Source organism: Coffea eugenioides, chromosome 4 (assembly GCF_003713205.1).
Source record: "Coffea eugenioides isolate CCC68of chromosome 4, Ceug_1.0, whole genome shotgun sequence".
NCBI classification, from domain to species: domain Eukaryota; kingdom Viridiplantae; phylum Streptophyta; class Magnoliopsida; order Gentianales; family Rubiaceae; genus Coffea; species Coffea eugenioides.
The window spans coordinates 7,237,746-7,262,988 of NC_040038.1; the positions used below are offsets into that span (position 1 = coordinate 7,237,746).

Here is a 25,243-nt window from a genome sequence, read left to right on the forward strand (position 1 = left end):
TTTAGTAATACACCAAACTTCAAGTGTAAAATTTTATCTATATTTAGTGTAATAATGTAGCTTATTTATGAATTTTAAGTGTAAAAAATTATTAAATTAATATTTATCTTTGAAATGAATTATGTAATGTGTTATTTTTGAAATTCATTTTATAAATTATAGAGTTTGGAGGGTACTAATTTTTATTAAAAGATTTCAAATAAATTTATTTTAGAGAAAAGAAAGATAGAATTGAAAAAACATATATATATTATAATAAAGACTTTTTATTAACAAATTTCGGAGTAGCCTAGTGGTAAGCATGCATTATTGTTTGGTGGAGGTCGGAGGTTCGAGCTTTGACAAAGGTAATAAAATTTTTTCATCAAAAACGGTCCGTGGACAAACCCGGCCGGGTTTCCCGGTTAGCCCGGTCCGATCGCCGGGCCGTTGACTAGTCAACGGTTCCGTAGCCCAAACGATCTAATTTAAGACTCGGCCCGGCCCAATGGCCGGTTCACCGGTTTGACCGGTCCGACCGCCGGGCCGGGCCGGGTTTAATAACTATGGGCACATTACATAGTCTGTTGACAGATCCATTCTGCACAGGCATTCATTGCCAACTCTAAACTATTTTATCACTGTCCTCATAGTCCAACTTCAAAGATTTTTTTGACCAATTTTTTTAGTTCTTAATATTTTTTACTTGCACATGTCAATTATATATAAAATCAGTTTTCAATTCTTAAGCGGCTAAAATGATAACTTGATTAAGTTACTTCTCTATTCCCATTTTTTTTTTTTTGAGAGAAAGTAATGATCTATGAATTCAAAAGCCTGGCTGTCCTCTCTAGTCCTTTGAGCAGGTCCCTACTCCAGACTTCAGCTCTATATTTCTTGGACTTAATGACTTGATTTGGTGAACTCATTTGTCTCCTCAAATGAAGATTGAGAGTGAAAAGAAATGCTTGATGGTTTGCACTTTTTAGAGCTGGTTTCTCTGAAATGATCACTTCGAGAAAACAAGAAAACATCCTAACGTGGGGGAGAAAAGTTGGAATTAATTAACCCTTCAAAAATTTTACGTTGTAATTGAAAGCATGCAGGAAAACCAATTAACTAACTCAAGTTTTTGTTGACGAACATCATAAAGAAAAGGTAAAATTGGCAATTGTTCTCTGGATCCATCTTGCCAGACTTGTTCACTTCCATATTCTCAAGACTCTCAAACCTACACAGCTCAGCAATATCTTCAATCAACCCATTATTCTCTTCCTCACTGGGAAAAGGAAAATCTAGGAACTTAGCAATCTCTTTCAGACCCAATATTGTATCCCTTTTAAGACCCTCGTATTTGAGAAACAGTACCTTCTCAGGGTTCTTTGAACTTGCATTCCAATATCCCAGCCTTTGGTCCCAAAAGGGCCCAAAAAATTGTTTCCCCTGGAGAAATAACTCGAGAGCTTCATCAAATGCAATGCCTTTCTTTGCCGTAACCTCATTTTGTTGCATAAATTGCCATAAGGAGATAAACTGGTCCAAAGGGTTCCTACAAAGATATATAATCGAAAGCAGAACTTGGGAGGGCATGATATGGAATGTGAGTTGACAGAATTAAAGGACCAAGAGAAGTACTGCTACTTCTACTTCTAAGATGATCAAGATCAATCTCACATTTTTTTAGATAGAGTTGCCACTCGAAAGGCACCAGTGCATGAGGGCTTGTGCTTTTAATCAAAGCATAACGGCTACGGTTACCAATGCTAAAAACAATGGCTTTCAACCATGTTGTGCCTGCTTTGGGCAAGGTTGCCAAGAGCATATCATTGTTCTTCGACTGGAAGTGCTTCTGGAAGGCTATTACAGGTTGAAGCATAGATTCGGGGCACCAAAAGCCATTGAATTGCAGCATAAACCTACCATTAAAGCTTCTCTCTCTTGGAAGTGACACTTCTCGAGTTTGATCATCATCATCACATTCTTCTTTACGTTCGGAACTAATGTTGTGGACTGAAACCTGCGATTCATTCTCCATGAATAAGTTAATTAACAAAAGGCTAGTGACTCAAGCCTAAAGAGGAGAAGTCTATGCTTGAAAGGTGATTGGCAGCGAGAACTTAATTAGAAGTTCGTATGTCTCTTATATAAAAGTATATAATGCTAGAATACCTTTAAAAAAAAAAGACAAAAATCATAAATTTTGTCCGGAGATATTTCAGCTAAAGTTTTTGTCTTTTTGAAACTTTTGCAACCATTGTAACCGTCACACAATCAATTCAAGAAAAAGTCTTTTGACAATGGTAATGTTTATTACTTTTGTGACAATGTTAAAAAATGTGAAATTTAGCTGTCGGGGCAACTCTGGATGGTTCATGTGGAGGGAAGGCCATTGATGTAATGCCTCTTTCTGTTGTTGCTTTATAACGGGTGTCTAAGCCATCCAAAAGCACGTCCATTGGACCATTGCACAATTTTTCTCTCCCTCAGTTAATCTTCAATGAATTACCAAACGTGGGGTTGTGGCCCTTAACTCTTTCTCTGCTTTCCCCTTTTCAAGTGACTATACCAAAACATTCCTTTGGGCTGGATGTTTCTCAACCTGAGTTAAGCCGAACCAAATTCTTGTATTTCAGGATGCCCAGGGAGATCCAATCGTACCGACAGAATTCGCGGCAAACAATCACGAAATAAAAGATGAACCCCGGAAAAGAAAACTCGGAAAAAAAAAAAGATCATTCGTTACGATTTGATCTACATCACGACTCCAATAGCGTAGAAACTCGTACTAAAAATTACATATTTACAATTTAACAGATTCAATAGATTGGAAAAATTATAGACAAATCTGAAATTCAAAAAATTAAGAGTTGTACAGATCGTTGCAACTCCTTCTGTGCATGTTACAATCGCTAATCAACGGTTTTACACTTCAATAAGGGTTAATATCAGAAACCTCCCTTGAGGTTTCTTCTAATCACATCTAGCACCCCTCATGTTTTTGAAATCACACTTAGCACCCCTAGAATGACAACTTTGGTATCTTGTCAGCCCCTCTATTTGAAAATGGTAGTAAAAAATGAATTGTAGGAGAGAGACTTTATTTTTGTTCCACTTTTACCCAAAGCCCAAAATGATTAGTGAATTTTAGAAGATAAAAATAGAAATAAATAGGCATATGATATTAATTTAGAAGCTGTGGGTGTAAAAGTGTAATAAAAAGAATGTTATAACTAATTATCAGAGATTTTGGCGATATAGAGATGCATAACTAATTATGGACCTGGGGCCGGAACGGTTGCACTCCGGAAGCTTGTGTGCATTTTGCACACGGTGTAATATCATTTGTACACGTTGTAACACTAAAACAACAGCGAGTAATTATACTATCTTTAACAGCAGTAACCGTCCCTGCCCCTTCTCCACTAATTACATAGTCCATGATACTACATTGGATCAGTCTAGTAACATAATACGTAAGCCTTATATTGCAATCCAATTCTGGAACAAAAACACCATCTACAACTAGTTGTTTAAATGGTGAGGATTGCAATGCCCACAAAAACTATACAAAGTTGTTCTAAGATTAGTCAAACAGACCATTAAGTGGCAGGAAATATAAATTCAGAGCAACATTGCACCACTTATACCAAAAAATGTCCACAAAAGCGTAACATATGCTTCAGTTATTTGCTGGGAGCTAAGAAGAACTAGTTCCTAAACTACTTCAGATACCAAAAGCAAGGATTGCGGGGAACCTCTTAGCACTTCTCAAAACATCAATCATAGAGAAACTGCTGGTAATAGTGTTAGAGGCACTATTGCAGCAGTATTAATGCTAACAGAAGTTTCGGCTTGAGATCCACCATTTAGAGTAGCTTGAGCATTTGGTACAAAGGGAATTATACCTTGCTTGTTTACAGCAGCATTGGTTTTCATTGAAGGTCTTCCTCTTTGCATCAGAAAAGAACAAATTTAAACTTTTTTTGCAGCAAAACTTTAAATTACTCCAGTAGTGCACTACTTCTGAATTTTGCAGCAGCAATGTATGACATTATAATGCTTACCCTCTTAGTAGAAGTGCTTGTGCTAGCCTGCAAATTAACTTGCACATTGACAGCTGCATCTTGTTGGCGAAAACTTGGATTACTCCCCTGACTTGAAACAACACACTGGCACATTTCCTTGTACATGATCCTAGATCACAGAAGACATGATAAACAAGTTAATAATATGTGCAACATATATACTTTGGTAACATGATCAGATTGAACTTAGTTACCCAAAGCACAGCCCCTGCCAATCCCGTGTTAGCTATGCCTCTACCAGGCATTCCTCTCCTTAGAGCACCCTGCAATGTAACAACTTCAAAATTGAGCATATAATTATCTAGCTCCCACAAGTTAGCTAATATTTTGTGATTATCAGGACAAATTTGGTCCCTTTTACATGTATACATAGTCAAGTAACTAACACCTAACGTGATGTATATTTTTGTAAACTGATTGTACCTCATAAATCACCCTGTGTAAAGTACTCACAGATAAGCAAGAACTACTCATACAAGTAAAATTACATATCTACTATAGGGAAATGCACAAATTGATCAAAGGGCTAAATAACCATTCGAAATTTATGCGTATACATGCACTACCTTTTATAGATATACACAGTCAAGTAACTAACATCTAACATAATGTACATTTTTGTAAACTGATCGTACATCATACATCACCCCTTGTAAAGTATCATAAACAAACAAGGACTACTCATACGAGCAAAATTACACATCTACTATAGGGAAATGCATAAATTGATCAAAGGGCTAAATAACCATTCCAAATTATGCGTACCATTACACTACCTTTTATAGATATACATAATCAAGTAACTAAGATCTAACATAGTGTACATATTTGTAAATTGATTGTACCTCATAAATCACCTCGTGTAAGGTGTTTATAGGCAAATTGTGTGCCAAAAACAATGGCATTTTTGTTATTTTCTGGTTTCCAATAATTTTTCTTATTCATTATTTTTTTCCAGCATTTCCCCGCTTAAAAAATTTGCCTGGTGTTGGTGGTTTTTGGGTAATTTCTCACCTTTTTGATTAGGACAACCTGTCACATCCTACTGCCAGGGGTGCTAAGTGTGATTTCAAAAACATGGGGGGTACTAGATGTGATTAGAAGAAACCTCAGGGGAGGTTTCTGATATTAACCCCTTCAATAATGATGATAAGCTCTGTCAAAATACATTCAAGAAAACTCTCCCTAAGCAAACTTGAGAGAAACTTTATTAGAAAAAATAGAATAAAATGAAAAGGAGAGACTTTATTAGAAAAAAACAGAATAAAACGAAACGAGATTCATGTGTATGGTCTTCCTCCTGAGGGAAGGCCTTTGAAAAGAGGGGAAAAGGCAGAAAGAAGTTGAAGAAGAGGAGGTTACGTTAAAGTTCTTGGTCAAGAAAGCATGGTATGGTTTCTACGTGCTGCCTGATTTTCAACAAGCTAGTCACCAAACGGTTGGTGATCTACATTAAACGCTCAAAGTCCGTCCAATTTTTTTTTTGGTCCAATTTTCTGATTTCATTTATGGACAACACTGTTAGATGCCAATGAGTACTACACAGCTAAGATCCAGCCAATTAAACGAAACTCAATATGATGAAGGGTTTGGCTAACAAGTGTCTCGGGGCATCTATTAAAATAGGTTCAGATGTCAATCATTTTGATAAGAATAAAATTAATTTAAAAAATATTTAAATATGGGGAAGATAATAAATATGAGTATATGTATTCATATGATAAATGAGATGTAATTTAATTATATTAATGAGTGTTTTAAGAGAAACTTGATAAAAAAAAAATTCTATGATTAATTAATGGAAGATGTCATGGCTTTCAAGAGCTATACTACATTTTAATTGTATGATAAATTTTATTATCGGTCAGTATAAAAATTATTTTACACTAGCGGATTTGAATATGTGTCACTTGTAAAAAGCGAATTTAAAGTTTGAGTGAATGTATGTCATACATTTGGATCAGTGAACAAACAAAAAATTTACCATAACAATGTAACAAGTTGATAGAATATGCAACAACTATTTTTTTTTTTTTTTGTAACAAAAAGAATACAACACACTAATAAAAAATGTATATGAACATGATTTTCTATTGCTGAGTATTTAATGCTATTGAACATAAAAGTTGGAATACTCAAAAGAAGAAAGGAAAAAAAAGGACTAAAAACCAGACATGTAATTCAACGAATTTTATTTGTCATGTTCGCCCTTCAAATTCCTAAGAACGACTATATTTTACAAAATCCAAAATAGAACTTATAGACTTGGAACGATGGAGCAAAACATCATGATTTCCTTTGTTATAGTAATCAACACTTGGTATCTTTGAGAAGAACATTCCTGTGGAAAAGAACTGTTTTTGTCGTGATTATTCAACTAATTATGTGATTTGGTCCCATACCACACCTAGTCAAAGACAGGGTGATAAGAATAGGCTAATCAGTTGGACTCTCATATGTAATTAAGAAGATCCTCGGCAGCCAATTCAAAATTTGAAACGAATCGATCACAATTATGGTCCATCATTATCGTAAAAGAGACAGCGAAAAAGCAACAGTAAAGTGAGGTTAAGAGGTGATTTCGCATTCATGCAACGTTAAAAGAGGTCTACAGGCATGTCTTATTGACAACAGCCTTTGTTCCCCCATGTTAGCAAAATAATGTGACATTGTCGTCATTTTCCACTATCTTCCATCCAAGCAACGATATAGCATGAGGTTGAAAGATTACCATTCCCACCTTCATTATCACTCTAATGAATTTTAGGTATGCTTGTTGGCATATGTCTTTAAAATTGTTTCAAAATATCATTTTGATACCCAATGTTTTTTTTTTTTTTTGTGCAGAGCCTTGCTCCAAGGATACACAGCAAGGTAGCACATGGGAATCAATCACGAGACCTGCTGATAACTACCAGATTATGAAATCAGTCGGACTCACCAGTTGGACTACCCGCGGAGGCTGATACCTAACGCTTGCAGGATAGAATTTTTGTAACGGGTATCTAATGGACATTTATTATTATACTAACTTTACATCTAACTTGCTATTTGATTGTACAAGTATACGTCTATTGCCTCCATTGCAGTCATGCACTTGTTCAATTTGTATTAGCCTAAAACATTCGTACCTGAAATCCAATATTTATGAATGGCTAGTGATCTCATGTTAGACAAGCACAATATTACTCTTGGCATACCACATAAACTAGGAATTACACAACTTGAAAGAAGAAACTTTTAATTTATTAATATTAATGGAGATTCTAAGGGGAAAAAGCCAACTTTTAATTACCCAAATCCACATAAGATTTTATAGAAGCTCCAACAACCTATCACCTCCTCGAGAGCTGATTCTGATTAGCATCAGGAGATGGGCTACAAAATTATTAGAATTGAAACAACTCTGCACCTAACTTATATTAATAGCAAACCAAACTTTTTCTTTACTATTAAAGTTCATAGAGAAATGAGAGGCTACCAAGTAGCACATCATGGGATTTAAGAAGGAAAAATGGATGAAGCCAACCACAAAAAAACAAGAAACCACATACTTATTTTGGATAAACCGAAAGTGGCTAGTAGTATCTCAATGGGGGGCACATGGCTTGGTCCATTTTTTTTAGATGAAAAAGGCTCATCTCTTATCTTAGCTTCACAATATGTCATCCGTGCCCTAAGTCGTTTATTATAATTCTTATAAATCGCCTATCAATTGTAAGTATATTTAAACTCGAGTGCTTGTGTTGCCACAAGCACCAAGTCCTCACCACGGACTCAAGAACATGATAATACATTGTTTGCTCCCGTAGCAGGTGCATGCACTAAACTAACAATAAGGACTGTTCTTGGGGGGTGTCTTGTCCACAATTGTCTCGAATGCACATAGAATAAAAGGGGGAAAAATAAACTAAAAAGAAAAGAGAGGTAGTAGCTATCACAGTTTGAATTATTTCTCATGTTAGGAATCTTCAATTCACATTCACTCCTTGTCTGTCACAGAGTTGGTCTAAACTCACATGTTGTGTACAAGCATAAAGACAATTCTTGTGGGACAATACTCACATGTCCAGAGAAAGTAACCGTTGCACCAATTTCTCGATAGGAATAAATATAAACGGGTCGGTAGTACCAGCATCATCAGGTGAAATTGCAGCATGGGGCAGTATTCGAATACATTAATTTGCTAGTAGCAGGAGTAATGGACAGAATAATAAATTAGTACTTGCTCACTGATTTTAAGTATTAGAAATATTTTGCACTACTTGCTTACACCATTACATAGTTTTCACACATCTTCGTTAAGAACTCTTTGATAATCATGTTTATGATATCTTTAAATTGAAAAATACTTTTGATAGACATAAATGATATATCTCAAGAAGTTTGATGAATTTAAATTGTCAAGGTTTTCCAAGAATTCAAATAAACATTTTCTGTAGACTGCCCAGTTGCTGGGAGGACACCTCCTTGTTAGAACTGGACCGACAAAACACCATGACACGATTGAGTTGTTCTTCCTCATTCGAAGTAATCCAAAGGCTTCGCTTGGCTGGGTTCAGACGTTGCATAAAGAGAGCAAAGGCAAGCAATTTTATACGTGATTCTTGGGAATTGATGCTTCGGAGAATTATAACTTGGAGATTGGTTAGCTATTAATGATTTTATAACTTGGAGTTGGTTAGCTATTAATCAAATGTAGATTTTAGCAATTGAACGCTATATTTGTTTGAGATATTCAAGAGATAGAAACAAAGTTTGGACTTTGAATGTTATATGTATAGGACCTCTAATTTACGTTACTAGAGCAGTCGCCATGCAAATTAATTCACGTAATAAACTCGAAATCATTTTATGTTAGGGAAAATGACTTGTTTCATCCTTCACATTTCGCAAAAATATTCTTTTCGTCCCTCACTTTTAAAATGAAGCAAATTCGTCCCTGACATTTAAAAATTAAAATTATTACATCCCTGAACTTAATTTTCAATCTGAGTCAAACCATTCAATAACCTAGTAATAAATTTCGAAAATAGAATTGATAGATCACTCGGTCAATTTCATCATATTCACATGACATTTATTAAACCAAAAAAATAAAAATTATAATATAAAAGGCCATTCTTTGTCTTGGAATAGTAGAGTTTTTTTTGGATAAATCTTTTCATATGCCGTTAGTATATCCGCTTGCAAATCTAAATGTGTATCATAAATATAAAATTTAGCGTTTAAATTTAAATTGAAATGATATGGCTGTACATAAAACTGTCAGTGTATACAATGATAATGTAGGAAAGATTAATCTTTCTTTTTTATGTTATAATTTTTTATTTTTTCTTTTTGGGTTCATTAAATTTTACATGAATATCAAGTTGAGTTAACCAAGTGATCTACCAATTACACTCCCAAAATTTCTAATCAGGTTGATTGGTGGTTTGATTCAGATTGAAATTTGGGTTCAGGGATGTAAGAACTTCAGTTTTTAAATGTCAAGGACGAAATTGCTTCGTTTTAAAAGTGAGGGACGAAAAGAATATTTTTGTAAAATGTGAAGGATGAAACCGATCATTTTCCCTTTATGTTACGATACGTATGTGTGTGTGTGTTTATATATATATATATATATATATATCAAGAAGTTTGGAAAAACTACACGCCCGACCAAAAATTTCTAGACCTACGATCGAGAGAGAAGGCGTGATCCTCTTTAATCCATCTTCAACCAGCTAGGTTTAGTTGCTGACGGGTGTCGAGTCTGTGCAATAATAAATGCCTGCTCAAATAAAGTATAAATTTTGTATACAATGGTTAGTAGGGTCGAATCCATAGGAACTGGGAAAATTTGTTTCTTCTCAATTTCAAAGTATGGGGGATTTTATAAAAATATAAAAATAAATAATTAACTAAGTTAAAGCAATGCACGAAAATATATATGAATGAATCAATAATAGATACGACGACTCTAGCCAAAGGTGTAATTTTTCAGACATGGTTCATTCAACTGATCATCGATGCAAAGATAATTCAATTGCTGATTAATAGATTAGTTATAGTTGGCATACACACGATAAACAACTAACTTTTCCTTACTTTATTGATAGCCAAAGTACGACCGTTGACTATTTCTCTAATCAAGAAACAACTCTGGTACGATCGTAGGGTTTAATTTCTCGATTGCATTAAGAATTAGAAAAGTCCAATCCTAACCAACAAACACGCTACAAGTGTTTGTTTAAATTAGATCATACGTTTCCCTAACATAGGACCAATCACTCTAGTCACCACTGGTATTTACTAATCAAACAATTACAGATTTAATGGATTAATTTGGCAGTATATTATTAGGTTAATTCGAATATCGGGCTGTTGACATTCAAATAATAAAACAATAATAAGAAGTTAAACCAGAATACGTGCAAATACCTATGAATAAAAAGAAATAAATAAAATTAATTCGATCTCACAGATATTTGAAATCACGCCTTCAAATTGGTCTTTGACTAGAAAAAGAAATTCATCTACTTTCTATTGAGAATAACCCACGCAATTCCATTAGTGAGAATTGCATGAAGTTCCACAATGGAATAAAGAAAACTTAAGGAAAGACGAATAGAGAGGCCAAGCGGCCATCCTTCTCCTCGTAGCAAAAGAGTCATGACTCTCTTTTTATTGTTTCTATCCTACGAAGCACTAATCAAATGGGATTCCGGCTTCCCTTCTTCTTCTTGTTTTCTAATTAATCTCAACTACTAATACTACTACTTCTCCTAGTAGTCACGTGTTTCGAGGAAAAGAAAAGACAAGGTAAACAATAATGCCTTTCTGGTCTTGTTTCCTGCTATTAGTAGACTACTATTATTTAGCCAAATCAAATTGGTCTAACAAATCATTTTATCCAAAAATGAAAGATCAATAATGACCATCTGATGAAACATCCGTGATCAGACTTTCCAGACTTCGACTCATGACTGGAAATTCCGCTTCAACTTCCGAGCTCTCCGGACATGCAAAGATTAAACTTTCACATGTCTACGCCGAACAACAGATTCAGTGGAAAATCACGCCTTTTAATTACTTTTTGCTTTAAATCACTACAAACAACACAATTACCAAAAATGAGCGTAATATTTGGTAAAATAAACGAGGAAAATAATAATAAAATTAATGATAAAAATGAAACTTATCAATTGCACATTAGGTGGTATTATCATGATCTTTTCTTTTGCTGTAGCTAGAGGTGGCATAGTTTGGATGACCCAGAGAATAGCTATAAAGTTAATTCACTCAAATTATTAGAGTATTAAAACTTTCACTAAGGTTGTAAGAATCAAATATCAACGCAAATATATACATATATTGATATATGGCAGAACGACTACTGATGAGATTATAATGACATTCGACTTCTGGGCACCTGCATTTCCCTCGGTTATCTTATTTTTGTTTGGTGTGTGTTCTTACGGAGGTGGTTGGGAAAATAGAACCTGTTGAGGTTAGGCAGGAGGGACATAGATTTGATGTTGTAGTTATCTTATCTTCTTTGTTTCTCTTCTATTTCTTGACAGCATTTTCATTTTGGATATTCGTTTGATGGATTCCAGACATTCATTTATTTGCACAACCTAACCTCTAACATTATACAGTCGCGTTTGTTGTCTATTTACATTGAGTCACTTTTCTAGATGTAATTCAGCTTTTTCTTTCTAAATTAGGTCTTTCTAAATGATACCTACATTCGAATACACTCTAACTTCCGTAACTATCATTTGTATACATACACTAATAAATACTATCATACTTTTTTATATTTATATATTTTTTCTAATTAATTTTACGTTTAAAAAAATTTATCACTTAATGTATATTCTAACGAGTGACCAATAACCACCCGTTATATAGACTTTTCTAAATTAACTCTTGTTTGGCACTTGAATTTTTTGCTAAGTTTGTCTGTTACAAGTTTTTTAAAAATTTTAACTACAGTAACCTCAAAAAATTTCTTAAAGTTTTTAAACTATACTCTTCAAAATATTCAAAAATTTACACACTTCAAAATTTTTTTAAAAAATTTCTATAGTAAACTACAGTAAAATTTTAGACAAACACTAAAAAAACTCACTTGCCAAACGGGACCAGCCTAATTAATGAGATCTCTCACATATAGATTTCGTAAGATTGTTTATTAAAAAAAAAAAGGAAAAGAAACTTAGGCAAAAAGCCAGCTTTAAACTAAAGTTTTCCAAACTAATCATTGTTGATATATCGAATCACAGCTGTAAACAAGCAGCCGTTGAAATTCTTTTAAGGGATATATAGTTATAGTCAAGGCACATGAAATACTTGATGACTCTTTAAATCAAAGCCAACTAAAAGGGAGAGTCCAATTCAATTTTTTATACCTCCATGTGTGTGTGTAAGCTCCAAATTTATTGTGTAGGTTCATAAAAAAACTTCATACCCTACATAAAGTGGACATTCTTGTCAAAACCCCACACCTCTTTATTGCGTACTCATACCATATAAACAAAGAAACGGGAGTATCAATCTACAAGTCATTTTGATTCACATTCGTTGCCTTCACAATTAAGTATGTACATAATTAATTGTTTGATTAACTAGCTAATAACCAAGGTACATGAGGGGAGAGTTGAATTGAGTGATAGGAGAGATAATGTAAGTAAAAGATTTTGAATTCAAGACCTTCAAAAAAAATTATGGAATGGAGAGAATATAATGAGTGTGTTTGGATTGTAAGTTATTTGAGATATTTTTTTACTGTAGCACTTTTTGTGATGTGATGTATGTGAGATAAAACGGTAATTGGGAAGATAAAAAGATGTATTGAAAATTGTAATGATGATGTAAGCAAATATATTTGGGCAAATAACTTACAATCCAAACACACTCGTTTTGGCAGATTACTTGATTTGCATTACCTTTAATCATCATCAAGCAACTTTACACAATTCAATGAAATTGGAAATCTTGCAGGTGAGTTGATTGGCACCTAGCAACAAGTTTTTAGCACCGTACATCTTTACATTTCTTTTTTCCCCATTGCTACCTTACAAAATCTTCCTTTTGAATATGTAAATTGTGGTGTGTATGCGTGTTTTCATAATTAAAATCAATAGTAATTGATCCATCCATCACGGAGATAGTAGATTTTTATGCACGTGTACAAGCAAATATGTAGTTTCACGAGTATTTATACAATATATAAAGTTAGGAGTACTAGTCATTGGTGTAAATAATTTTGATTATTTTTCAAACTTCAAACTTCACCCTTATAGAAAAATTAATTTTTATCACCTAATCACATATTGTCATTATAACTACTCATAACCACCTTAATCTAACTACCAAATTACTATAACATTATAAACCAAGGTCCTTTAACGAAAAATTTATATCAATTCAATTTATGTAAAAAAAAAACAAAATTGGTATAAATTAATTCATTTTAATTATTTCTAAATTGCACACACATTGAGTGTGCCCTCAACACTAATAAGCATTGCTAATAAGTGCTCATTGCATAATAATAATAATAATAATAATAAATTAACACTTAATGTATACACCAATAAAAGATAATAAATTTTTATTATAAATTTGAAATTCAATTTTTGTACATGTGATATACATCAATAACTACTAATCTACTAGGTTGGCATATGGAAGATTAATTTATAGAGAAACTCATACTTGTCACAAAGTTTTGTATTTATAGAGTAAAAAAAATAAATTTAGCTAGTTACTATTAACTTTTGAATGACAATTAGAGATCTTCATTTGCAATTGTATCTTTATCAAATATTGACACATATAATTACTAGTAAACTATCAAATTCTTCATAGTATTTGTTTAACTATTGTTGGTCAAATTCGTCATAGTATTGTATAAAACCATACGCCTATTCAACTCATCTCTTGGAAGAAGGAAAAAAAACCCCCAAAATGTGTAGTAGCATTAAAAAACAAAAAACTTAAGGAAGAAAGAATTATAGCCATAGGTCCTATTTCTTACTCGGTAATGTCATGATTCCATCAAGACCCTCCTCCATCCCCGGTCCCTTGTCTGTCGCGTCATTAAAAGTGGCAACCAGCCCCACTATTTTTTATTTTTTTATATTGCATGTAAACATTTTTCTCATATCATTTTCGTTCCACGTCTCATTCCCACTCCGTTCAGATTGAATATTATATAAAAATTTTCTTATTTGATTTAGCAGTTGGTATGGAAAAAATGTTCAAGAGACACAAAAGATAAATTTGAAAAAAAAGTGTTTACAGCATTTAAAAAAAAAAATCCCAAAATAATTCCTTTTCAAACAATTAAAATTTTTACACGAACTCCTTTTTTCTCTTTGGCATTTTACAGACATGAGATTTGTCAATAGAAACTACACTCCCTATTTTTTTAAAACTATTTTCACCTAACAAAATATGGATAGAGTATTATTTGAAATAATTACTGTAACAATTTTTGTAATGTGATATATATAAGATAAAAATATAAAAATATAGATTAAAAAATATATTTATGATACAAGTAAAATGTTATTTAAAAAAATTTAGCTATCCAAACGTGTATGTATTAGATGGAAGTGAAATATATTATTAGATATAAACAAAATATTAGATACAAACTCTCTTATGTATGTATCACACAGCCTTTTTTCCCAAACAGGCCAAAAAAGAGTGAGACTCTTGTCAATTCACATCGGAATCGGGCATGATCGTAATCGCTGAGTTTATGATTTTCCCAAAATAAAAATAAATAGACTAAACAACCCTAACTACCTCCACTGCCCTCCCCTCCACCCCACTCCACTCTACAGTACAGTCCACTCTTTTCATCTCTCTCTCCTTAACCAACTGAGCTGAAAGGTCACTCTGAAAAACTCTCACTCAACACTACTCTTTTCAACTTTCTACTCACAGCCCATTTCTCCTCTCATCTCATTTCCCATTCTCATTCAGTTATGTAACAAATTTACCATCTGGGCTGTGGTTAAAGTGCTAAAAAAGTTGATGAACAAGTGCTAATAATAATAAATAGAGCCTGCCATTTATTTGGTTCTGGATTCTTTTCTTGGATCAATGTGAGTGGTAAAGATCACAGCTTTTCCTTTTACTCCATTTCCTACTACTTTTTTCTTGGTTGCATTTTTCAATTTTTTGGGAGTTTATTTTTCCGTTTTTTATTTTTCTTTTGTTTTTCTGATTCTTTGCTTGATTCTTCAGCTTCCTACTTGCATTTCTTGCTGGAAAAAAGTAAAGAAATAATCGTGCTGCACTTTTACAAATATTTAGTTCTATTCTAGTAGATTATACTAAGTGTACTATTTTCTTGGACTTTATCCTTCTCCACTTGCATCATCTGAAGACGCCCTTTTAGTCTTTTTGCAGGTTTGAACTTTATATCAGTGTTCTGTCTGTGTTTTATACGGTGCGTGCATATTTATGTGTACAAAGCCATTGTTTCGTTTTTTTTTTTCGTTTTACATGGCATTTTATTCTTGTTGTTCTTGCGACTTGTGGGGATGGGGTGGTGATAAATGATTGTGAAATTGTGTGCAGCTGATTGTTTGAGGTGACGCCGAGAAGATCAGCAAAATGGGAAAAATGGAGATTGGGATTATTATTGCAATAATGCTACTGGGATTCTCAACTCATAATGGAAAAGCTGAGATTTATATGGTAATGATCGAAGGAGAGCCTGTGATAAGTTATAAAGGTGGTGTCATTGGGTTTGAAGCCACTGCTGTAGATTCGGATTCTGATGAGAAAATTGATGTGACCAGGTACTGGAATCTTTTTGCTGATTTGGTTGGGGCGTCAAAATCAATGTTTCGTTCTACATTATCTTTTTTTTTTCCTCATGTTTTGGTGTTAAAATGTAAAATAGAAGAAGTGATGTTTGACTTCCGGACAATGTGATTATTTATTCTATGTGCCTGATTTATTCGTCAAAATTGATGCTAAAATAAGACGGTTTGGTGTGGCTTATATATTACTTCTCAAGTATTATGTTAGTTCGAGTGTTTAGTTATGACAAATATCAGTGCTGTCTTAATCTCTTACATTTTTTTTTTAATCTACTTAAGAGAAATATTCTACTGATTTCAAGTAATGCGAAGTGCCTACCTGCAATTGTTTGGAATTTGAGAAGTGGACTTGGTATTGTAGGAGCATTAAACTTACTGGACAGACTGTGCCTATGTCGACAGACTCTGGTTATGTAACTTTTATCTTGTTATTAGACAGACTCTGATTATGCTGCTTCTATACGTGCACTTTTATGCAAACTATGTGAGAACTGATTGACTGGACATGTGCTGAGTGGTTTGGTCAAATTGATGCTGAGAGCAGTTGCTTGGCATAGCTGGTTTTATGTGTCAAAGTAGAAGCTGGTAGACAAGAGGTTGTGCTGGTAATTATTCCTTGAAGTTAACAAGGCTCATCTTCTTCTTGCAGTTTTTAAGTGAAAGCAAATGATTGTGTCCAATTTATGTAGCCAAAACAATGATAAAGGAACTTGAAAAGTAATTGAGAATCCTAATTTGTTACAATGCTAGAATTGCGGTTATCTTTAATCCTAATTGATTGGACACGTATAGCCGATTGCTTGTTTACCTTGTTTCTTATGGTTTTGCTTTCTTTCAGTGAGGCAGTTACATCATATGCGCATCACCTGGAGAAGAGACATGACATGCTTCTTGGTATGTTGTTTGACCGTGGGACCTACAAGAAAGTCTACAGCTATCGTCATCTTATAAATGGCTTTGCTGTTCACATTACACCTGAGCAGGTGATACTCTCTGCATTTTTCAACTCTTCTTTTCTTCACATTTCTCTGATGTTAGCTTGTCTAAACTGAGAAGAAATAACTTCTAATTCTTGGACTGTTTAAGGTTCAATTTGGTACCAGTTGTTTTTCCTTACACTGTCATTATATGAGTAGGCAGAAATTCTGAGACAAGCCCCTGGTGTGAAGTCTGTGGAGAGAGATTGGAAGGTGAGGAGACTTACAACCCACACCCCACAATTTTTGGGGCTTCCAACTGGAGTATGGCCAACAGGTGGTGGCTTTGACAGGGCTGGAGAAGATATTATATTAGGCTTTGTGGATTCTGGAATTCATCCAAATCATCCTAGCTTTTCTACCCACAACTCTGAACCCTATGGACCTGTGCCAAAGTACAGAGGAAAATGTGAAGTTAATCCAGACACAAAGAGGGACTTTTGCAATGGAAAGATTATTGGAGCCCAACATTTTGCAGAAGCTGCTAAAGCTGCTGGTGCATTTAATCCTTCAATTGACTTTGATTCTCCACTGGATGGCGATGGACATGGAAGGTTCTGCCACCATGCTTTGATATATTATCTTCATGTGAACACTTTGCTCACTTTTCCTGCTTACATTTATTCAGTGTGCTGGATTTACTTGAATGCTTGAAAACTTATATATTGGAAATCCAAGAAAACAAGATGCATGTTATGCATGTGGTAACTACATGAGGTATCAAATGATCTTTTTTCTGTCACCAAATACCAAAAGAGTTGCTGTGCAATCTATTGGTGACTTGCAATATTTTGGATTACAAGAAACTTCTGACAGAATAATCAAACCATTTGGACACAAAGAGCAGCATTGCCAAATTTTAGGTCCCAGGGTCAATTTCTTTTTCCTTCCTTACTTGTAAACAATCTTTTTTTTTTCAAAAGCTAGTCTATACCCCCTCTTTTGCTGTGAGAGTTGCTCAGCCAATTTGCAGGGTCTGTCCGAGCACATGGGTGCTATTTGCATGTGTTTTTACGACTGTATGAGAAGAGAATGGGCAGTCTGATGCTCTTGTTATGTGATTTCATTGGTCAAGTGATTGCAAACAAAAAGAAACCTGATATTTTAGCCCTATGTTTGAAGATTGAACCTTGCGTTTTACCTACTATAGTGAATGCACTGTTGCAGGAAAATATCATGTCAGTGCGAATAATTGAAAACTGATTTGATGCTTCGGTTATTCATATATGGGCCATGTAGAAGAGCTAAAACCAAATGGGCCTTCCGTCTAGTGCATCTGCACATACTTTGTTCTTCACATGGATCAAAAGATTATGCACAAAAATGAAGAAGATTGCTAAGTGATTGTACAAATATTTGAAAGAGGCTAGCTCTTGCATTTAGCATTGATCTTTACTTCTATTGGAATCATGTCTTCATAGATATAGATGTTTGAATCTTTATTTTCGTTTCTTGTCTTGTCCTGTTTATACAAATGTAGATCATCTTTATCACCATATATTCTCTTCTTGATTTTTTTCTTGCTGATTTAAGATGTTTTTGTTCAAGGAATATGCATGTTCTCCACTTTGTGATTTGCCTTCATTTATTGAGATTGCGTTATCTGGTTAGCATGCTTTTGCTATGGATTGACAAAAACATTTGGACATCTGTAATTTCAAAAATATGGTTGTGTTTCTTGAGCTGGTGCTTTTTAGTTGCTTCATTGCACCTTGATCTGCTTATTAACATTTATTCGTGCATACAATCTTCTGATCAGTCATATAGCAGCAATTGCAGCTGGAAACAATGGTATTCCAGTAAGAATGCATGGATTTGAATTTGGAAGAGCAAGTGGGATGGCACCCCGTGCAAGGTGTGGCTTTAATGAGAATTAGTATAAAAAACACTGTTAGCATATTTTGTGCTAAAATTTAACTTTCACAATAATTGCTTGTCCATTTGCTCAGGATTGCTGTATACAAGGCACTGTATAGGCTTTTTGGTGGATTTGTTGCAGATGTGGTTGCTGCCATTGATCAGGTATTATGATTTCCCAGTATTCCATCTAGTTTGAATGTCAAAAAGTGGAGGAAAGTAACAAAAGGAGTGGTAATATCATTGTTGTTTTACAGTCAAATGTTGCTGTATTCTGTGTACAGTTTAACCATTTTTAGCTCTTATATGCCTTCAACTACCGTTCCCCATCTTTTTGATGTTTAACCTAGGCAACTTGAAGTATGTATTTGCCTTTCAAAGCCCTGATTGTCCTTTAAATAAAAAATTTGGTCATTGCTCAGGGCTGATCTGTGATTTTATTGGTTCACCTTGTGGTTTGTTTGTTGGTGCTGTGGATCATCTTCTATTTGTTGTCTTCTTGTCTTTTTGTAACTAATGTTGACTGAGCCTGTAAAAGGGTTACTTTTCAAAGTTTTCGTGATCAGTCCCTCCACTCTAAACTTCATACTGTGATAACGTAGATTTTAGTTGCAGACATGTATAGGAATTTCGTTTCAAATGTTTGCTTTCATGAAATATTCTGGTCCTTAATTTTGACATCACTAGACCAAGTATTCTTTCCATGTCTGGTAAGCACATTGGTTTCCTCTCAGTTAATGTGTGGTGATTGTGAGAGATGTAAACGATGACCTTGATTTACTTTGTAAATGGCAGACCAATGATGAGGACTCCTCCAAGCAAAGCACCTATTTACTAAGGTGCTAAACATGAACCTCAGCTAGAAATACAATCCCCACGTGTGTATGGAATACTAAAAATGCTCAATGTACTGGAGTTATGAAAGGAATTTTAGAAACATAAGTCGCTTTGTGTTCTTTTGTCTTACTTCTTGGCGGTCAAGATTTATGTTAGCAAAATATTAAGGAACTGGGTTTTGGGATTTATATACGGAAAAAGACTGATTTCTTGCTACTTTTTGAAATCATTATGACATGACATTGAAAATGTCAAGGGAATTTCTTTATAGCTAGCAAATATACTTTGCGATTTCAGTTTGAATAACAGAAACAAATTATGCAAGGTGCATAATTAACCTATGCGTCTTGTAGACTAAGAAAGAGCTCATGTGTGAGATTTCTGATTTACTTGTTCTTCTTTGTAACCATCATGACATTGTGAAGTCAATCAATATCAAGCATATCCATCTTGCATATGTCAATCAATATCAAGCATATCCACCTTCATATGTGAATTGGCTCAGAGGTTCTGATTCAAGTTTCCTTTTTTCAATAGGCTGTGCATGATGGTGTGGACATCCTCAATCTCTCAGTGGGGCCAAACAGTCCCCCAGCAACCACAAAGACTACTTTCTTAAACCCTTTTGATGCTACACTTCTTTCAGCGGTTAAAGCTGGAGTATTTGTTGCACAGGCAGCAGGAAATGGAGGTCCTTTTCCTAAAACTTTGCTCTCTTATAGCCCATGGATTGCATCTGTTGCTGCTGCAGTTGATGACCGGAGATATAAGAACCATTTGACTTTGGGAAATGGGAAAATCTTAGCTGGACTTGGGTTGTCACGTAAGTAATACTGAATTATGTTGTTTGACAAATTTTGTAGAAGTTTGGATATGTGCTAATTGGTTGCATGAAGCCAGATGCTTTGTCTGGTTTTTGATCTTTTGTCCAGTTTTGCTGATTCTGTTTCATACCTTGACAAGTTACTTTATGGAAGTTATGACATAACACTTAGGAGGTTGAGCTGTATGGTATATCATAACAAAGATGATGACAATTCAAGTTGAAATTCTCTTTAGTTGGAACCTTACCAAAATCTCCCTTTTGTTCCTCTTTTTATTGTTTTATTGGGTGAAAACCAGGGAGGAGAGTTGGAGTGTCAGCTTATCAAGTTTGGGTAGTATGGGTTCCCAGTGAAACAAGTTTACATCTTTTTGAGCCTCCTGCTGCCTTTTTCTATTTTCTTATCGGTCCTGTCAAGAAGCAGAAGTTTGATTCAACAGTAAATAGATTATAAACTCATCCTGTTACCCATTGTTTGCCTGCAGACATGAACAAGAATAGTAAGATTTGGGGGATAATAAATAACCAAATTAGAATCTCTATAATATTTTTGATCCTAAAGTAAAGCACACTGAATTCTAAGGTGTGATTGCAACTCTTGAACCCCTATCCATTAACTGGTTTCTAAGAGAATTATGTGCGTGGAAGTATTTCTGTTATCTTGAAATGACATAGCAATCTCCAAGGAAGAACATTATCACTTAGGAATGAGGATAGGGTGGCTAAGAGAAAAATCAATGCACGAGTTTCAGATTTGTGTCTGTCCTAAGCCTGAGCTAGTCACAGCTTTGCAACTAAGGGAAGAGTCTCATTAACTTGTCACCTCTTGGCTCTTGCTGGATCTGTACCACATGAAAAGCTTAAAGTGTTCTCAGATGAGAGAAAATTATTCATTTCTGTTGTCTAACGTTAATGTCTACTATCCTGTTTGGGCTGAATTTCTATATTAGCGTGATACATGCTCACTTTGTAGTGGGTAGCTGTTGGGATTGAACATAGGATTTTGTTTGCTCTAATACAATGTGGAAACTAAGTTTGCAAGGACAGTTGCAAAGCATGCGACGGTGCTCGATTTCTTTCTCACTGCCACCTATTATTGTAGATTACGCATGTGTTTGGTATTATTCAGAGAAGTTCAAGTCATTCTTGAATGGGTTGTGCTGGAGTATGTAAGTGTATAACTCGTTCTGAGCTCTTAACAGCTTAAGCTTTTAATTAGGTGGAAATTTAACAGGTCTTATGTACGTCAAAGGTGTAAATTCTTCAAGTTACTGTATCATTCTTAATACTAAAGCTAAATGGTGACACAGAAACTTGTATTCAACATATTTTCCTTCAAATTCCTAGGTTGGTGAAACGGGAGGTAGTGATCATTGGTTTTATTTCGTTGTCCATTCACTGTGGAGGAAAAGTAGTAGTTGTAATAGGAACTTGCTTACCAGGGTTTAAGTGCATAAATTGTCTAATCAGATTTCTTTTAGTATAAGTCAATTTTTTTCAACTGAATGCAGACTTGAAATTGCCTTGATATATAAAGTATTACTAGGAGTAATTTTGGTTGCTGTCATCTCTATATCAATTGGACATGCTCTATTCAAGTGTAATCAGAGAGAATGGAAGGACAAGGATGTAGTCCAAATTAAAAGCCATGAATGACCACCCAATTTTAACTTCCAACTCATGTTGAGTTCCCAATAAGCTAGGGCTTTTGTTCTTTTGGGCTACTGGTCATAAATTTTGGAGTGCTCTGAGGTGAAGCATCTTTCTTTAACTAATACTTTGACCTTACTTGCCTTGCACAAAAAAATTCTTAATAGTTTTAATTGTTGGTGATTGATTAACTGTTTCCTTATAGAGCCTCTTCCTTCCTCATTCTGACCCATACTTAATGGCTTTCTGCAGCTGCTACCCTTGCAAATCGAACATATACCATGGTTGCTGCCAATGACGTGCTTTTGGATTCCTCTGTTGTGAAGTACAGTCCATCAGACTGCCAGAGGCCAGAAGTTTTGAACAAAAATTTAGTGGAGGGAAACATTCTTCTTTGTGGCTATTCCTTCAACTTTGTTATTGGTACTGCTTCAATTAAGAAGGTCTCAGAAACAGCTAGGAGCCTTGGTGCTATTGGCTTTGTCCTGGCAGTAGAAAATGTTTCTCCCGGAACAAAATTTGATCCTGTTCCTGTTGGTATTCCAGGAATTCTAATCGCAGATGTTAGCAAGTCAATGGTGAGTCCGTGTTTGGTTTCTTTCTTGTTAATTGTTATGACAAGCAGAATCTGGGAACTCATTGGTAGAAACAGATGATTGCCGGTCTTACTTTTGCAGGTGTAGCCATTTCATTTACTATTCTATTCTTTGTCTCCTTGTCTTATGACTATGAGGTTTAAGCAAAAATGTTTGCTTCGCCACCAGGATAATATGCTGGTTATTCAGTTGTTAAATCTTGAAATTTGTCAAAAGTTAATGTGAAGGATACTTAATATAACAGTTGAAAGTTTTCTGCATTTAAGTGCTTTGGTTTTTTTGTTGACATGTACTAGGCAAATTGTACCAGTAAACACTTTGAGGTGCATCTAGATATGCTCTGATGTGCTAATATTCTGGGGGGCTTGTTTCATTTTTTCCTCCCAAAGTCTGAATATGTTTTTCATCAACATTCAATTACTGTTCGCCACCTTCGTGTAACATCATGGCTAATCACTTAATGTAGGAGCTTATAGACTACTATAATGTTTCTACACCAAGGGATTGGACTGGGCGAGTGAAGAGCTTCAAAGCAGTAGGAAGCATAGGGGATGGATTGAATCCCATACTCCACAAATCAGCTCCACAAGTAGCACTTTTCTCATCTCGTGGGCCCAATATCAGAGATTATAGCTTTGAAGATGCAGACATCCTCAAGCCAGATATCCTGGCCCCTGGTTCTCTAATTTGGGCTGCATGGGCACCTAATGGAACCGATGAGGCGAATTACGTGGGTAAATATTTCACTGTTACTAGTCCTAAATACTTGAGGTCTTGGATCATTGCTTACATAAAGATGGAAAGACACTTGAAGAGCTCAAAAGGCGGATTCTATGTATATTCTGGATCAGATACGAGTAGTTATGGCAAATATATATTTTTTTACCTGGAAAATAATACTTGATATAGATATTCAATACTTGTTTCACTAATTTATAGTGATAGCAGGATACAGTAGACATAAATTGAGTAGGTACTATGGAACTGGAGAATTTAAAAGATCAGGCAGCTCAAAAAATTCTTTGTTAACTGGAGCAGGTGAGGAATTTGCTATGGTATCTGGAACTAGCATGGCTGCTCCACACATTGCTGGAATAGCAGCTCTTGTGAAACAAAAGCACCCTCATTGGAGCCCTGCTGCAATTAAATCTGCCTTGATGACAACATCAACAACCATTGACAGAGCAGAGAGACCTCTGCAAGCTCAACAGTATTCTGGGTCAGAAACAATGACATTTGTCCAAGCAACTCCTTTTGATTATGGAAGTGGTCATGTCAATCCTAGAGCTGCTCTGGATCCTGGTCTTGTCTTTGATGCTGGTAATTTACCTGTTGTTCCTTCTTTTATAGCCATGACAAAAGCTTACATGACACTTAGCCAGCCCTCCCCAGCCCTTACCCCCACCAAAAGAAGAAAAGAAAATAGGGGTTTAACGATCTTGACATTTCTTTTTCTGATGCATCTTTTAGGTTATGAAGATTACTTGGGTTTCGTATGCACTGTGCCTGGTGTTGATGCTAATGAGATAAGAAAATTCTCACATTCCCCTTGTAACTATACTCTTGGTCGCCCATCAAATCTCAACAGCCCCTCAATCGCAATTTCACATCTTGTGGGAACTCAGACGGTTACACGCACCGTCACAAATGTTGCTGAAGAAGAAACATATGTAATTACAGCAAGAATGGCGCCAGAAATTGCCATTGAAACCAATCCTCCAGCAATGACTCTAAGACCTGGTGCATCAGGGAAGTTCACTGTTACTCTCACTGTTCGGTCAGTAACAGGATCCTATAGTTTTGGAGAGGTTTTATTGAAAGGAAGCAGAAGGCACAAGGTCAGGGTTCCTGTTGTAGCCATGGGTTACAATCGATAGTTTGGTCATGCAATGTTGAAAAACACTCCTATGCTTGTGGTATTCTTTGGGTTCTGGGGAATAAGAAGATGCATAAAAGTAGATTATGTATTTTGTCCAAAATATAAAGTAATATATGTAAAGTTAACTAATATGAGGGAGAGATCCCTAGTTTCTTCCAGTCATGTAAGTTTCGCTAATTATTTTGTAATACGGCGGAATGCCTTGTATTCCCCTCTACTATTGTGAGAGAAGTAGCCTTGTTTGGTAGGTCAAATCTTCCTTGGCTGTATTTTTTACTCTTCATCATGTAAGAACTAAATAGCAGTTTGCCCAATTATTGTATTTTACTTGCTTTGAGTTTCCCAGCTTTAATGCTTTGGTGAATCACTATTCAAACGATAAAGAATAACATTTCACTGGGTAAATTGCTTAGTTAGATTTCAAGTCGAAAGAAAGTTTACCAATCCGATTAGTGGACAATGTTTGAAGATGCAATGTTCAACTAACCGACCTATATCTGAAAAAGTCTACCATTGTCTGTGATTAATATAGAGTCCATGATTGATCCCATTTAGTCTCAAGAAATCAAGGGAAAGAATTTCGTATCACATAATTACCACTGCTCGAAATTGAAACTAACTTCTCCGCTCAAGTTATTGATCATGGAAGAATCAAATCATCAGGTCTCTGTTTCACAGTACCACCACTTGTTTCACATTTAGTCTCTGTTTCAATTCGTTAAAGAT

The 25,243-nt window shown here is 35.0% G+C and overlaps 2 protein-coding genes across 6 annotated transcripts; one reads left to right on the forward strand and one right to left on the reverse strand.

The window, feature by feature from the left end:
- Window positions 1-1,098: 1,098 nt before the first annotated feature.
- LOC113768905 (cytosolic sulfotransferase 15-like) lies at window positions 1,099-4,680 on the reverse strand. Its single transcript, XM_027313409.1, has 6 exons — window positions 4,631-4,680; window positions 4,488-4,500; window positions 4,259-4,327; window positions 4,044-4,160; window positions 1,674-1,996; window positions 1,099-1,528 (listed from the first exon to the last, which is right to left on the reverse strand). Exons 1-6 carry the CDS (start codon window positions 4,678-4,680, stop codon window positions 1,099-1,101), a joined length of 1,002 nt encoding a protein of 333 aa, XP_027169210.1.
- A 10,192-nt stretch (window positions 4,681-14,872) lies between these two features.
- On the forward strand, window positions 14,873-24,869 carry LOC113768322 (subtilisin-like protease SBT2.5). 5 transcript variants are annotated; one of them, XM_027312627.1, is made up of 12 exons: window positions 14,873-15,179; window positions 15,480-15,519; window positions 15,651-15,874; window positions 16,737-16,881; window positions 17,035-17,429; window positions 18,635-18,730; window positions 18,825-18,897; window positions 20,107-20,392; window positions 22,295-22,620; window positions 23,105-23,372; window positions 23,677-23,958; window positions 24,109-24,869. In XM_027312627.1, exons 3-12 carry the CDS (start codon window positions 15,687-15,689, stop codon window positions 24,513-24,515), a joined length of 2,466 nt encoding a protein of 821 aa, XP_027168428.1. In that variant the 5' UTR covers window positions 14,873-15,179; window positions 15,480-15,519; window positions 15,651-15,686; the 3' UTR covers window positions 24,516-24,869. The 5 variants fall into 5 exon arrangements, with proteins under 5 accessions (XP_027168428.1, XP_027168427.1, XP_027168424.1 ...); XM_027312626.1 differs by having other exon boundaries at window positions 14,873-15,172; window positions 15,469-15,519; XM_027312623.1 differs by having other exon boundaries at window positions 14,873-15,172.
- The last annotated feature ends 374 nt before the right edge of the window (window positions 24,870-25,243 follow it).